This window comes from Meriones unguiculatus, chromosome 6 (genome assembly GCF_030254825.1).
Source record: "Meriones unguiculatus strain TT.TT164.6M chromosome 6, Bangor_MerUng_6.1, whole genome shotgun sequence".
Classification (NCBI taxonomy): domain Eukaryota; kingdom Metazoa; phylum Chordata; class Mammalia; order Rodentia; family Muridae; genus Meriones; species Meriones unguiculatus.
Window position 1 is genome coordinate 21708313 of NC_083354.1, and position 13572 is coordinate 21721884.

Here is a 13572-nt window from a genome sequence, read left to right on the forward strand (position 1 = left end):
GCTCGGCCCCTCTCTGTCCTGTGTTGGACCTCAGGCATATACCACCATGCCTAGTTTATGTGGTGCTGTGGATCAATCATTCCATCAACTGAGCTACACAGCCAGCCCCAGCTTTCCGACTCTTGCCGAGAGCCTGTGCTGGGAGCAACTCCTACAACGCAGCTCCTGTAAGCACTTGCCGTTGCTTTGGGTTTCCAAGGGACCTCTTCCACTGGTTGGACCCCATTCTCCTCCCCATGCTCAGCCAGAAGGCCACGCATATCTCAAAGCTTGTTTTCCCAAGTAAAAGCAAAGCATTGTTTCTTTCTAGTTCATGAATCCCCCTAACGGTGGCAAAAAAGAAGTGGACAGATCGTTGTCTTGAAATATAAAGTAGGATTAACATGGTGCAGCTCAAAACGCCTTGCGTGGCTCATGACTGGGAATTGTGAGGCACAAGGGTATGGGGCCCGCGTTATCTGAGGGTCAGATTAAAAGCAGAGAGAGATAAGCAAGGTGAACGCCATCACCCAGCTGTGGCAGCGTGCAAGTTAGAGCCGGTCCTGTTTCATCTTCGCCATCTGCCTGGATAACGCTGAAACAAACCGGGTTGGCTTCATCTGTGCAGGTCTCAGTAAGCTCAGAGCGAAAGCCCAATGCCACTGTCCCTCCCTGCAAAGATAACTTAGAATTTAATGTTACCAAATCCAATCAGCAGAAAGTTTTACAACTAGATCATTACTTCTTTCCTTCAAGGAAGCAAAGTTGGAGCTTACTGTGAAATGATGCTAACAGATTTATGTGTGGGTATCAGGGGACAGAGAAGGGCACTCAGGAAAATGCAGACTTCCAGAGTGACTCGTATTTAAGAGTCTTAGCTTTAGCTCAGACAGAGCATCGGTGGGTTCTGGAGTGATGCTGTTCAAAGGGTTTCTAAGAGCTTTTCTTTTTTCTTTTAGTAAATGTGATCATTGGGTCTATCTAAAAGTATTGGGTGTAACAGGCCGACAGGATTAAACGCAGAGATCATAAGGGATTATGGAATCTTTATTAGATTTAAGTTATGAAGAAGTCCAGACATGTTTTCACTATAAGCTCATACTCATGTTTGTAAGATTCTCAGAAAGTTACAGCTGGGGAAGAGGTAAGGTTAAATCCAAAGCTCATGAGCCAGCGGCTCTGCAGAAAAGAGCTTGGAAACCTGGTGGACTTGAGTTTGATTCCTGGAGCCCATGTAAAGCTGGGAGCAGAGAACTGGCTGCATAGTTGTCCCGTGGCCCCACATACATACATCACGTGATAACTTTTTTAAATCCAAATGTCATATATGCTTAGGCTTTAAGCATAACATTTCTTCTTAAATTTTATTTATTTTGCACCTTGCTCATGCCTGTGTACATGAGCGATTCACTCCACTGAGTTCATGTGGAGTCAGAGGACAACTTGTAGAAGTCCTTTCTCACCTCCCACCACGTGGGTCCCAGGGATCACACTCGGGGTAGCAGGCTTGTAGGCAAGTGCCTTTACCCACTGAGCCATCTCACGAGTCCTTCAGTGCTGTTTAGCATTCTTTTAAATTATTATTGTTGTTGTTACTGTTAGTATTTGTGGTACTGGTGAGTAAACCGATGGCCACGTGCATATCAGTCAAGTCCACTACCGCTGAGCTGCAGCCCTTAGCCTCTGCTATTTTAATGTTCCTATTTGCAATATCTTTATAGAAAAGGAATATTGCTTCTATGTGGCCAATACTCATTGTGAATTTTAGTGATGTTAAAATTCTTGGCTCTCGGCTGATGAGAGGTTTCAACCACTCTCCAAAGCCAGGGGGCTCCTTTCCCTTCTTATGTTCTCCCAATTTCCCCATCTTTCTGTCCAGCCTCAACTTCCCCTTCTTGAGATTTTGGCCCCTTATTTTTATGAGTCAATGATGACATAAAATTTCAGTTTTTGAAACTTCTTCACTATTGAACAGGAATGCATCGTGCTAGAGCCTGCCTACTCAGGATCTAAAGCCTGGACTTGCCTGTCCTGGAGGGAGAGGGCATGAGAAGGCCTCAGCCGGGAGGATCGTCATTCTGGGGGACTCAGCAATGCTTCAGTGTCATCTACAGGTGGGCCCCTAAGGAAGATGACAGTGGGAGGCGTGGCCTTCTACTACAACCAAGATCCTTGGCTGGCAGAGTAAAGTAATTTCAGCATGGCTTAGTATGAAGCAAAGTTGGAGCTGACAATGAGGCGGTTTTAACAGAATCGAAGCATGGATGTCAGGAGGAGGGAGAAGGACACTGACAGGACAGCAGCGCAGACCACTTGAAAGAGCGTTACCGGCTTATAAGTTTTTAATGATTTTTGCTTTGTTTGTAAAACTTAGTGTTCAGTAAGGTCCACACAGTGCACCAGTCAACGTGTTGGGCCCAATCACAGTTTGATGGTCAGAATGCCTAGGCCTTACCCCCGCAATACTCAAAATCTCAGCAGGGTGAGCCTGACTCGTCCTCTGCTCTGAGTGGGCCGAGTCACAACCTCCCATCACCACCTCCTCCACCTCAGGCTAAACCCTCAACAACTGAAGGGTACTCCACAGGCTGCTCAGTCTCTCTTTCCTCGTCACATTGCCAGGTTCCCTCTTTTGCCTTAATCGGATTAACCCCGTTCTCCTGCGGCAACCAGTCTGATCTAGTGGTGGCCTTGCCTCTGTCACCTGGTTCTTTCAAATGCTTCCTCATTCGCAACATGCCCTCCCCATTCTCCAATAAGAAAAGGCAGAAACTAGCTTTTTCACATTTTTTAAATCTCCCAGATTTCCAAAAGCCCCTGGTTTTTCCAGTAACATATTTTTCTTTCTCCTGTATTCAACCTTCCTTCCCTGACTTCTTTGGCCATCTGCATGGAAGTATATTTGAGTCTCTCCATTATGGAACAAAAGGAAAATGAACAAATACACAACAACAACAACAAACCCTTTGCAACCACCATTCTTTTCTCATCTCTTTTTGGCTGAATTTCTAAAGTGAGCTTAAGAGACCATGTATATCCATGATTTGTAACTGCCATTATGTGTTTGTAGGGACTGGCCTTCAAAGGCCTGAGACTTTGGAGAGAGCTGTAGTCTGGAGATAGCCTCAGGTGACTCGGGTGCAGAGAGGGTTGAGTTACTGCCATTGTGGGAATCTCCAGGCAGGTTGAGAAGTTCAGTCACAGAGGAGCAGACATTGGCTTTGACAAGATTTGAACTGGGATTTGAAACACGGATGAGCTTTGGAAAGCCACAGATTTTTCACACAGGACATTTGTGAAGTTTGTGGGCACAGCATGTTCAGATGGCGGAAAAGCAGTCAGAATGGGGGTGGGGGCAAGTTCCAGCCTGTCAGATCAGAATTCATCCAGAGCTGAAGACAGGATAGGATGGTTCACTGAATGCTGCAGACCAGAGCACAGTAGCCTGTCTGAAAATGACTCCCAGATAGTGAAAACCCCAACCGGACATTCTGAGATTCTGCAGGCTGCAAAGATGATGGGAGAGGACAATCAGCTATAAGAAGACAGCAGTCTGAGTGCCTGGCATTCTGCAGTGGACCCAGAGCAAGAGCAAGCCAGCTGTCCTAAAAGCAAGGTCTGATTTCTAATCCTGTACTCATCTGTAGCTATTAAAAATATCTGTGTGTATAGTATCTTTGCTTTCTTGTCCTTTGTTTAAGTTTTGTTTGTTTTGTTTGAGACAGGGTCTTACTATGTAACCTTGGCTGGCCTCAAACTCACAATGTACACCAGGCTGGTCGCAAACGGGACAGACCTCCAGTCTCTGACTCTTCACTGCTGGGATGTCAGGCTATGTGCAAACACATTCAACCCATTGCGTCTTGTTTTGAATTTTAACTACAGAACATTTTAAGCACTAGCAAAAGTAAAGGCACATAGTATGGGCTGGAGATGAAGCAAGAGAGGAGATGGTTTGCCTCAGTCCTCAGCATTGCATAACTCCAGGCATGCCTGTAATCCCAGGACTCAGGAGGTAAAAGCCAGACTACGTTACATGAGGCCACACCCCCCACAGAGAGAGACAGAGAGGAGAGTATAAGTAAGTGTAAAGACCATGTACCATCCTTTCGTGACTTCAGTAGTTTGAACTGTACTCTAACTTACTCCATTCTGTCTCCCAACTATAGAAGAAAGTCTGCTAATCCTGATAGTTTCATGTCAACTTGACCCAAGCTACAGTCATTTGGAAGGAGGGAACTTCAAGTAAGAAAATACCCCCACCAGACTGGCCTGTGGGCAAGTCTGTGGGGGCATTTTCTTGATTAATGATTGATGTGGTTGGGCCTGGTTCATGGTGGGCAGGGCCATCCGTGGTCATATGACCCTGATTTGGATAAGAAAGCAGGCTGAGCAAGCCATGGGGAGCAAGCCAGGAAGTTGCAGTCCATGGCCTCCTCTTTGTAGCCTCCGTGCTCAGAAGGTATCTAGGCACACAGCGTGTAGATGCATTATTGCTCTGGACAAATAATTTATGCGAATGCTTGAAGGATAATCTTATAACCTGTGTACAGACATGATGTCTGGGTAAAAAATATGTATGGGTTAAGTAATTTCTTATGTTTATATACCTGGTACATCCACATTATAGCATATATCATAATAACAAAAGCATGAACCATGTCATTACCCAAAAGGCTTGTTCACAGTTTCTCCCTGGCTATCCTGTGTGCTCAAGATTAATAACAATTTTTATTATTTTTTATTCTGTGTGCGTAAGGGTGTAAGTGTGTGCTTGTGAGTGAGGTGCCCACAGAGGCCAGCTGAAGAAGTTGGGATCCCTTGAAACTGGAGTTAAAGGCTATTGTGAGCTGCTTGTCATGGGTGCAGAGACTCACACCTGAGTCCCTGGCAAAGCCTCCTAACCACTCATCCTTCTCCCCAGCTCCAGAGTTTTAAAGAAAATATATTTTGTTTGTGACTTGACAGGATCGTATGGAGTTTGGGTTGACAACAATAATAACAAATAAAAAGTATATTCTTTGTCTCTGATTTTGAAGTTGGCCCTTGGAGTCCTTTTTTAAAAATTGGCTTCTCAGTCTTGCCTACTGCCCTCAACTTTGGTCATACTCTCTGAGGTCAGTGCCCTGGGTGTCTGTGTGAATGTTTAAGGCAGGCAGCTGCCTGGCAATTGGCCATGTCTCTCCAGACTGGCTACAACCGATCAGAACTTGCCTGTGTGGCAAAGTTGACATTCTAGATGTTGGTGAGACTTTTTGCCAACCAACATATTTTCCACACAATGAAAATGTGTAGGTTTTGGTTAGTCCGTCAAAGCTTTGGCTAGTTTTTCTGCATTCAGAGATCCAGGGAGAATAAAAGCAAGCCTAGACCTAATACATAAACGTGTATGCAAATGATCAGTGATTGCGTGCCGACTATGAATGTACACTTAACAGGATAGGTGGTAGTTACAGTAAAAACAGAGTGCAGGGGCTGGGCTGGAAGGCCGTTCGGGGAAGTACTTGTCCTGCAAGCATGAGGACGTGAGTCTGAGCCTCGGCACGTGAAGAGCGAGCGAGGTGTGCGTGCAATCATGGTGCTGGAGAAGCTGAGACAGGAGGATCTCTGGGGCACACTGGCTAACTAGCCTAGCCTAAAATTGGCAAGCCATGGTCCTAGTGAGAGACTATGTATCAAAAATAAGGTGGACCACTCCTGAGGAGCAACACCCAAGATTGGCCTCTAGTATACACACACACACACACACACACACACACACACACACATACACACATCTGAGTAACCATATACTGAACAAAGGAGAAAATCTCTAATTAATCTCCCTCTTGGACTGCTACTTAATTTTGAAGTTAATTTATTCATTTCCTCACAAAGGTGCCTTCTGTATGCCAGGTACTACACCTAATGATGGATGACGAAGCAGATCTACTTTCTGTCTTTGTAGAGTTACATTCCAGGGAGCAAGACCAGTAATGAGTCACAAATAAGCAAGCTCTACAGGTCAAATGATCGCAGTCTGCGGCTGGTGCTGCGAAGGAACTGAGCAAGGGCCATGACGGAGGAAACAGAGAAAGTGCTTCCTGAGGGAGGTGCCATTAAAGAACTTAAAGAACAGGAGAAATGGCCCATGCACAAAGATGGAGGAACAGCCTTCCAGATGGAAAGCCTAAGGCCTACAGGCCTGCCTAAGCTGTTAGCTGTGTGCATCAGGTGTGCGGGAGGCATGATCGCAGACAGAATATGGCGTCCACGTTCTTCCCATGGAAGACGCTGCTCTGGTGAGGCTGAGCAGGAACCATTTGACACCTACTTGTCTATGGGCCATCAGAGGCTGAAGGAGTCTTTTTCTCAGGGGAATGGTACCCACCTGGAGAGGCCATCCATCAGTCCTGATCCTAAGGCTGAAACCACAGAAAGTGCAGCTAAGCCCCCAGAATCCCTCTCAGAAGGGAAGGGGCCCTCTGTTCCCTCCAAAACCAACACCAAACCACATATCTCCTGGATGTTGTTTGGCTATAGAAGCTACATTTAAAAAATACATTTAAAGTACATTTCTGTCCCTGGCGTTCACTTTGGAAGTTATTTTAAAGAATATGGCTTCTCATAACAAATCAAGGCACACCTTGGCTGGACTTGGCCTGCTCCCCTGTCTATCAAGTGGTCAGACACAAGTATAAAGGCGAGAGCCAGGCAGAGGGAAGGAAGCTGCCAGGACCACGGGTTAATATTTGATGGCTGTGGCCTTTTGATTGTGTTATTTACTAACAGAGGTCAAGGAGTCTCACTGGCATGGAAACTTTCCCTTTGTTAATGTTATAGATGAATCAGGCCTTGCCTGGGACAGGGAGCAAAGGCTAGAGGGCCAGGATGACTCAATACTTATAAAGCTGCAAGTGGGCTGCCCCAACAGGCCACTTTTCCCCTTGGATTTTACCTTATAGGCCGAACAAAATAGATGGAATTTTCTAAAGAGGCATAACTCATCTTTTTATCTTTATTAGAATCAGCTTGGGCCTTGGAAAGTCTGCCCCTCTCTGCCATCATTTCTATTCCTGGCCTGGTGTGAGGAGCGGGCAGGTTGGGAGGGTGAGAAGGTGCGGTTCTCAATCAACCCTGCTAGCCACTGCAAGCTTTCTCTTCCTCCTGCCCCTCCACCCACCCTCCCACCTGCCTATAATCCTCTCCAATATTCTTCTCCAATATTGCTGGGGTAAGGGACAAAAGGTCTCCATGGTTATTCGCACTCTGACGTCAAGGCTTTTGTCAGGTTCTTTCTGGAGAGAAGCTTTTTATAGTGAGGGGGTGGGGTTTCCAAGATGCCAAAGGTAAATTATCTATTTGCTTTTGCTCCTCGGTTCAGCCACCCTCGTGGCAGGCCCTCAGGACTTGCTGTCTGAGTCTGTTGGTCACAGAGAAGCCATATCACCCGCTGAGAGTGCTGCGTGCCGCTCTCACCTTTCCTTTTCATTCCAGTGGGTAATCGTCTTTGCAGCTTCCCAGAATGTCTACCTGCTTACCCTCTAGTGCAGATCGAAATCCTTCCCCCCGCTCTGTGCTATGCAGGCCCTTTGTGCTCTTCATCCCCGCAGCAACTACACGGGCAAAAGAATGCTGGCCTTTCTACCCTAATCGAGTGGTTCTTAAGGGACTCCTCGAAAAGAAATATTGTTATCCTCATCATCTCCCTGGAGCTCTAACTGGGGCTGTAGCTCAGTTGGCAGGACACTTGCCTAGCATGCAGGAAGACCCATATTCCGTCCCTAGCACCATGTAAAGTGTCGTGGAGTATAGTGGAGTCATTCCAACTCTCAGGAGGTAGAAACAAGAGAAGTTCAAGGTCGCCTTTGGCTAAAAGGCAAGTTACAAGAAAAGCCTAGACCTACTGAACCAGACTCTGGAAGTGGGCACAGGGCCTGTTACTGAGTCTCACTTCCCCGGTGATCTTGGTGCTTGCCAAGGACTAAGACTCACTGCTTAGATTGGTAGCTTGCTATAAATTTATGAGATTCCTGCTAACGAGCCTGGACATCCTGAAGTGTTCCACACTTGAATAAAGTTCTTGAATAAAGGAACTTCAGTAAGTACAAACTAGTGCGGCAGGTTGCTAACATGACGCTAGCCCGCCCCCTAATGAAAATGAGCAGCTGCCTGTGCAAGCTCAGTGCAGGGTGTTCTTGCTGGCCGCCTTCGACCCGTTGACAAGGGAACTGTGCTACATGTGAACAGCAGACCGTGGCCACCAGCCTGGCCAGACAACAGTATTCATAAAGCCAAATGGTGCACATAATCCATATCTATCAACATATGAGGAATGAATAATAAGGAATGAATAAGCAAAACTGTGGCGTAGACATGCAATGGTATATTACCCAGCCATAAAAGGCCCATCTTACCGGGAGAGCCTAACCCACAGGACGCCTGAGGGCTTGGGTAAGCCTCTACATTTTCACAACAGCCGTCACAGAGCCAAACACACAACAGAGGTTCCTAGACTTTTACTCAAAGGTTGAAGAATGCTCTGGTTCACACGGCCTAGACTCAGAAGTGTGGTTGCCACACTTAAATGGGGCTTGTTACAACCCAGGCCTGAGTCTTTCTGAAACTCGGAACATTTCCGACACTGTAGTTTGGAGATGGAGCTTTGAACTCCACACGTCTGGAGCATCCCCTGAAGTGCGGCCGTTGCTGGGCTGGCTCCGCATTTGCAAACCACTGTCCTAATGCTGTATTTCTGAACCTTTGCCACACATAGGAACCTCTGTGAGCTTCTAATCTTGCCTGTCCCTGACTATGAGGTTTTGCTTAACTGGCCTTGAGCTGTCTTGGTGGTCCTAATATCTAGCTAAAGTTGAGAAGAGCTGCTGGATGCCCTCAGCCTATCAAGGCCTTGTGGTTGGAGCCAGGGCTGCATTTTCCTCTTGTGTCAAGGCAAGGTTGCTGTTTTGTTTTATAACAATAACCAAAAACATTTCTTGAGACAAGTTCTCATATGTTCCAGACTAGCCTCAAACTCCCATTTAGTTTAAGAATGACCTTGAATTTCTGGATTTAGGGCCCGTGGTGCTCACTGTCATGTCACAGAATCCATTGGCTGGACTTCTGCTGATCCTGCCCTTCTACCTCTTGAGTGCTGGATTATAGACATGTGCAAATACACTAGGTTTTGTGTGGTGCTGGGGATCAAGCTCAGGACTTCACGCATGCTAGGCAAACACTCTACCAACTGAGCTACAACTCTAGACTCCCTTTTAAAATTTTTAAAAATTACATTTATTTCTTTTTCTGTGGGGGGTCAGAATATAATTTGCAAGAATCAGTCTCTCCCACCACCTCATGGGTCCCAGGAATGGTCAGGCTTGGTGGCAAACACCTTTATCTGCTGACCCATCTCACTAGCCCCATTTTGTAACTATTCTTTTGTGTGTGTGGTATAATAGACAAAGAATAAAATATTCACAGCAGTGTGAAGCCATCAACTCTGTTTAGTTCCAGAACGTTTTCATCATGCCCAAAGGTCTCCTCAAACCAGTCAATAGGTTCCACCTATTCTCCCTCCTTCCAGCCCCTGGCAACCACTAATCCATTTCTTCTCTCTATGGAGTTGCCTGTTCTGTATTTAATGTAAATGCAATTGCATAGTTTGTGGTCTCGGAGTAGCTTCTTTCATTTAGCAACGTATTTTCAAGGCTCGTCCTTCTGGCATGCATTCACTCTTCATTCCTTTCTACAGCTGAGTACTATGTCATTCTGTGTACATACTACAATTTACTTATCCATTCGTTCATAAGGTTGATCATATTATAATTTAAGTATTTGACTCTAGCTAAGATTGCTTGTGTCCTTTTGTGGAAAGTAGTTGTTGGCTAAAGTAAAACATCGGTGGGTTCTCCCTCTTAGGTTTCAGAAAACACGCTGTGAATGGACCTGGAAAGCGGTTAGTGGGAAAAAGCTGCGGATCAAGAAGGCTGTTACTCATAGCAAGCTCCTGGGTAGAGAGAGAAACCATTTAATATCGGGAGCTATAAGACAATGTAACGATAACACGGAAAGGAGAGCCGTGGGAGAGTAAACACTGGGCGGAGGCCCCTGGCAAGCTGCTTCTCTGGCAGAGGGGAAGACCTGCAAATGTCACAGGTGCTTTTCTTCAGGGTGCAGCTGCCCTGCCTGCCAACAGAAACACTCTGCTCTCCCGCGCTCCCTCTCTTCAACCACCTTCCCAGGGTTCAACTGTTACACACCAGAGGCTGTGGCTTGACTGGCATTTGCACAGGGGTCAGAGAAATTTGGAATCTCTACTCTGAATGTCACTCTGGACTGATGACTAGTTGTGGCTTTTCTATGGTTGTCCACCGAGTGAGAACCTCCCCTCTGCTCCTGGTGTGGCTTCTCTCTGCTCTGACTATCTTACACTTGTCTGCCAGCCCTCTTCTGCATCTTCCTCCTGTTTTGACCTTGGCTGCTCACCATGCTCAGTTCCATGTCCACAGACCACTGGATCCAAATGCTCTCTCCTTTGCCCTCATTTTCTCCTCGTTTTCATGCTGTCTTGCAGCCCTTGATACTTTTCTTTCTCTTCCCTTTCTTCCCTTTCCATGTTATGAGATCTCACTGTGTGGCCCAGCCTGACTTCAGACTCTTCGTCCTCCTGCCTCTGCCTCCCAAGTGCTGAGATTACGGGTGTGTATCATTCTAAGCAGCCCTGCAGTCCCAGCTGATTCTAAAACTTCTCACTCTTTTCAGGACATGGCTTTGTCTGCATCGTCACCTCAAATCTCTTGTTCCTCAGAATCTCTGGGAGGCTACCTGTCTCATGACATTTTGGTTGTGAACCTATTAATGGCTGAGCTATCTCTCCAGTCCAAGACTACCTGTTTCTTAATGTGGGCTGTTTGGTGGCTTTTCCTTGGCTTTTTCTTCTTATAGATGCCTCTGGGATGACTTATTCTTATTCCATGTGATTCCCAGGGATCAGACTCGAGTTTGGTGGCAAGCCCCTTTAGGCACTGAGCCACCGTGCTGTATTTACCTGTCTTCATGTCTACTTCTCCTTAACTATCAGTCCACTCTGAACAGCTCTGGCTCTGATCCCCCTATATACCAAATGCTCAGCCCACAGAGCAATTTGGTAACAGTGGGGGGAAGGATAAATGAACACAAGTATCCAAAAACTCCCTCTGCAGCGGGGCAGAGTATGAAAACAAAGAAGCTGACAGGCTGGCACAGGGTGTTGGATTCATAAGCATGTTCACACCCTAGCGCAGCCTTCCTGGTATTGTGTGAGAGGGCATCTTGAAAACCCTTCTGGGCTGGGGGGATGACTCGGTCAGTAAAGTGCTTGCCATACAAGCATGGGGACCCGAGTTCAGACCTCTAAGGCCAATGCAAACGTCAGGCTCATTGATGCACATCCACAGCCCCAGTGCCAAGGTGGGACGAACAGACAGGCAGCTGCTCCCTGGAGCATCTTGGCCAGCTAGTCTAGCTGAATCTGTGAACTCCAAGTTAGATAAGAAGCTCTGTCTCAGGTGGTTAGATAGATGATAGATAGATAGATAGATAGATAGATAGATAGATAGATAGATAGGAAAGTGACAGAGAAAAACAACCAGTGTTAATCTAGGACTTACACACACACACACACACACACACACACACACACACACACTCTAAACCCTTCTTTTAGCTGAAGCTGTAGCTCATGGTAGAGTGCTTGCCTAACCTACAGAAGGCCTTGGGTGCAGTCCCCTGCCTAAAAGGAGAAGGAAGAGGAGAGCGAGGGAAAGGCAAGGGGAGAGGCATCTTAATAAGACAATGGGGGAGGGGCGGAAGCTACCCAGGGACATGCAGCATCAGCTATAGTTGAGCTGAGTCCTCTGCATTCTGTTGAGTGAAGCAACAGGGCCAATCAGACATACACACAGTGGCTCTATGCCCGGAACCCTGCTTTTGGAAACACGAACTTAATCCGCACCGGACCCAATTCTTGTTGCCTCACCTGCGGTGTTATTTTAGACAAGAACAGTGATTTTCGGTTGAAGCAATTTTCCCCAAGGGGAGCATTTGGCAATGTGTACAGTTGTTGGCTATTACAAGTAGGGGCATGCTGTCAGCATCTATTGGACAGAGGCCAGGCACGCTGAGAAACATCCTGTAAGGCACAGGACCACTCCATGACAGAAGTACCCCACTGCAAAGCTCAGTCAGAAAGAAATTCAAGAAGCCCTGGACTAGAGGGTTGTTCTTGTCCCACCAGGGGACAAGGAAGGAGGGACCAGAATCCACCCACTGAGAACTTGTTCTGGAAGGGAGGGGATGTTCTCACCGTCAGTCATTATGGGCAGAAAGGTGGAATGGAGGCCTGGCCTCAGAGGTGAGGGGACATAGTCACGGGGGACCGCAGCCCACGAAAGCAAGGCGGGTGCCTGTAGCAGGATGGCACTGTTCCCTGCCATCTGAAAGGGCAGGACACAATGCTCATGCTCAGGGAACACTAACAACACGTGTCTATTCTGGATTCCCCTCCACACCTTTTCTCTTCTCTTTTTTGCTCTTTCTTTCTTTTTCTTTTAAGAGAGAGAGATCATGTGTATGCCGTGATTTGAGTAAGGCTATCAGAAGACAATTTGCAGGAGTTAGTTTTCTATTTAAATTTTCTTAAACTCCAGGACTTAGTGGGTTTAAAGCTCTTTCTACAAAGCCATGATTCACTGAGCATTAACCATGTTCTGGGCAACTCCTTGATAAGGCGTTGACTAACTTTTCCTACAAAGAGCTAGATCAGAAGGATTTCCAGCTTTGCAGGTTCCACGGTCTCTGTTGAAATCCAGTTCTGCTGTTGTGGCATAAAAAGCAGCCACAGGGAGCATGCAGGCAAGGGACGGAGCCATGCTCTTGTGCAACTGAATTCACAGGAACTTTGAGGGCTGGATCACAATTCTGAGATAGTTCTGTGTGTACAGCTACCCTATTCTGTGGGTACCTTGCTCTCGCTTAGTAGAGAAGGTAAATGAGCTCAGAAAGATGGAGTAACACGTTGTGCTGGGTAGTTTTATGTCAACTTGATCCAAGCTAAAGCCAGCTGAGAGGAGGGAACCTCAATAAGAAAATGCCCCCATTATATCCAGATGTGTGGTGTTTTCTTAATTACTGATTGGTGGGGAGGGTGGTGCCATCCCTGGCCTAGCAGTCCTGAGTTCCACAGAAAGAAGACTGAGCAAGCCGTGAGGAGCAAGCCAGTGAGCAGCACCCCTCCATGGCCTCAGCTCACTCCTGCCTCCAGGTTCCTGCCCCATTTGTGTTCATCTCCTGACTCCCTTTGATGATAAACAGTGATTTGGAAGGGTAGGCAAAATAACCCCTTTCCTCCCCAACTTGGTTTTTGGTCATGGAGTCTCATCACAGCACTAGAACCCTAACTAAGACATATGGCTATTCACAGGGCCAGGGACTAGCAAGGCAGAACCAAGAACTGTGGGAGTCCTTGTCCACCATGATGACTTCTCAGCACAGTCTGGGCAGTGGTGAGAAGTGGCCAGGAGATAAAGCCTATGAGACAGGTGAGAGCTGGATGGGAGTGGGTTGTTACATAAT

The 13572-nt window shown here is 46.8% G+C and overlaps 2 protein-coding genes across 7 annotated transcripts in view; one reads left to right on the forward strand and one right to left on the reverse strand.

The window, feature by feature from the left end:
- Positions 1–3649, forward strand: part of Aph1b (aph-1 homolog B, gamma-secretase subunit) — a 58387-nt gene extending 54738 nt beyond the window's left edge. The window contains exon 7 of the mRNA XM_060384849.1: positions 1955–3649. Coding sequence (XP_060240832.1) covers positions 1955–1970 — 16 coding nt within the window. The 3' untranslated portion in view covers positions 1971–3649. The remainder of the gene's footprint in view (positions 1–1954) is intronic.
- Positions 1–13572, reverse strand: part of Ca12 (carbonic anhydrase 12) — a 51924-nt gene that overhangs the window by 23481 nt on the left and 14871 nt on the right. The gene's annotated exons all lie outside the window — the stretch shown is intronic.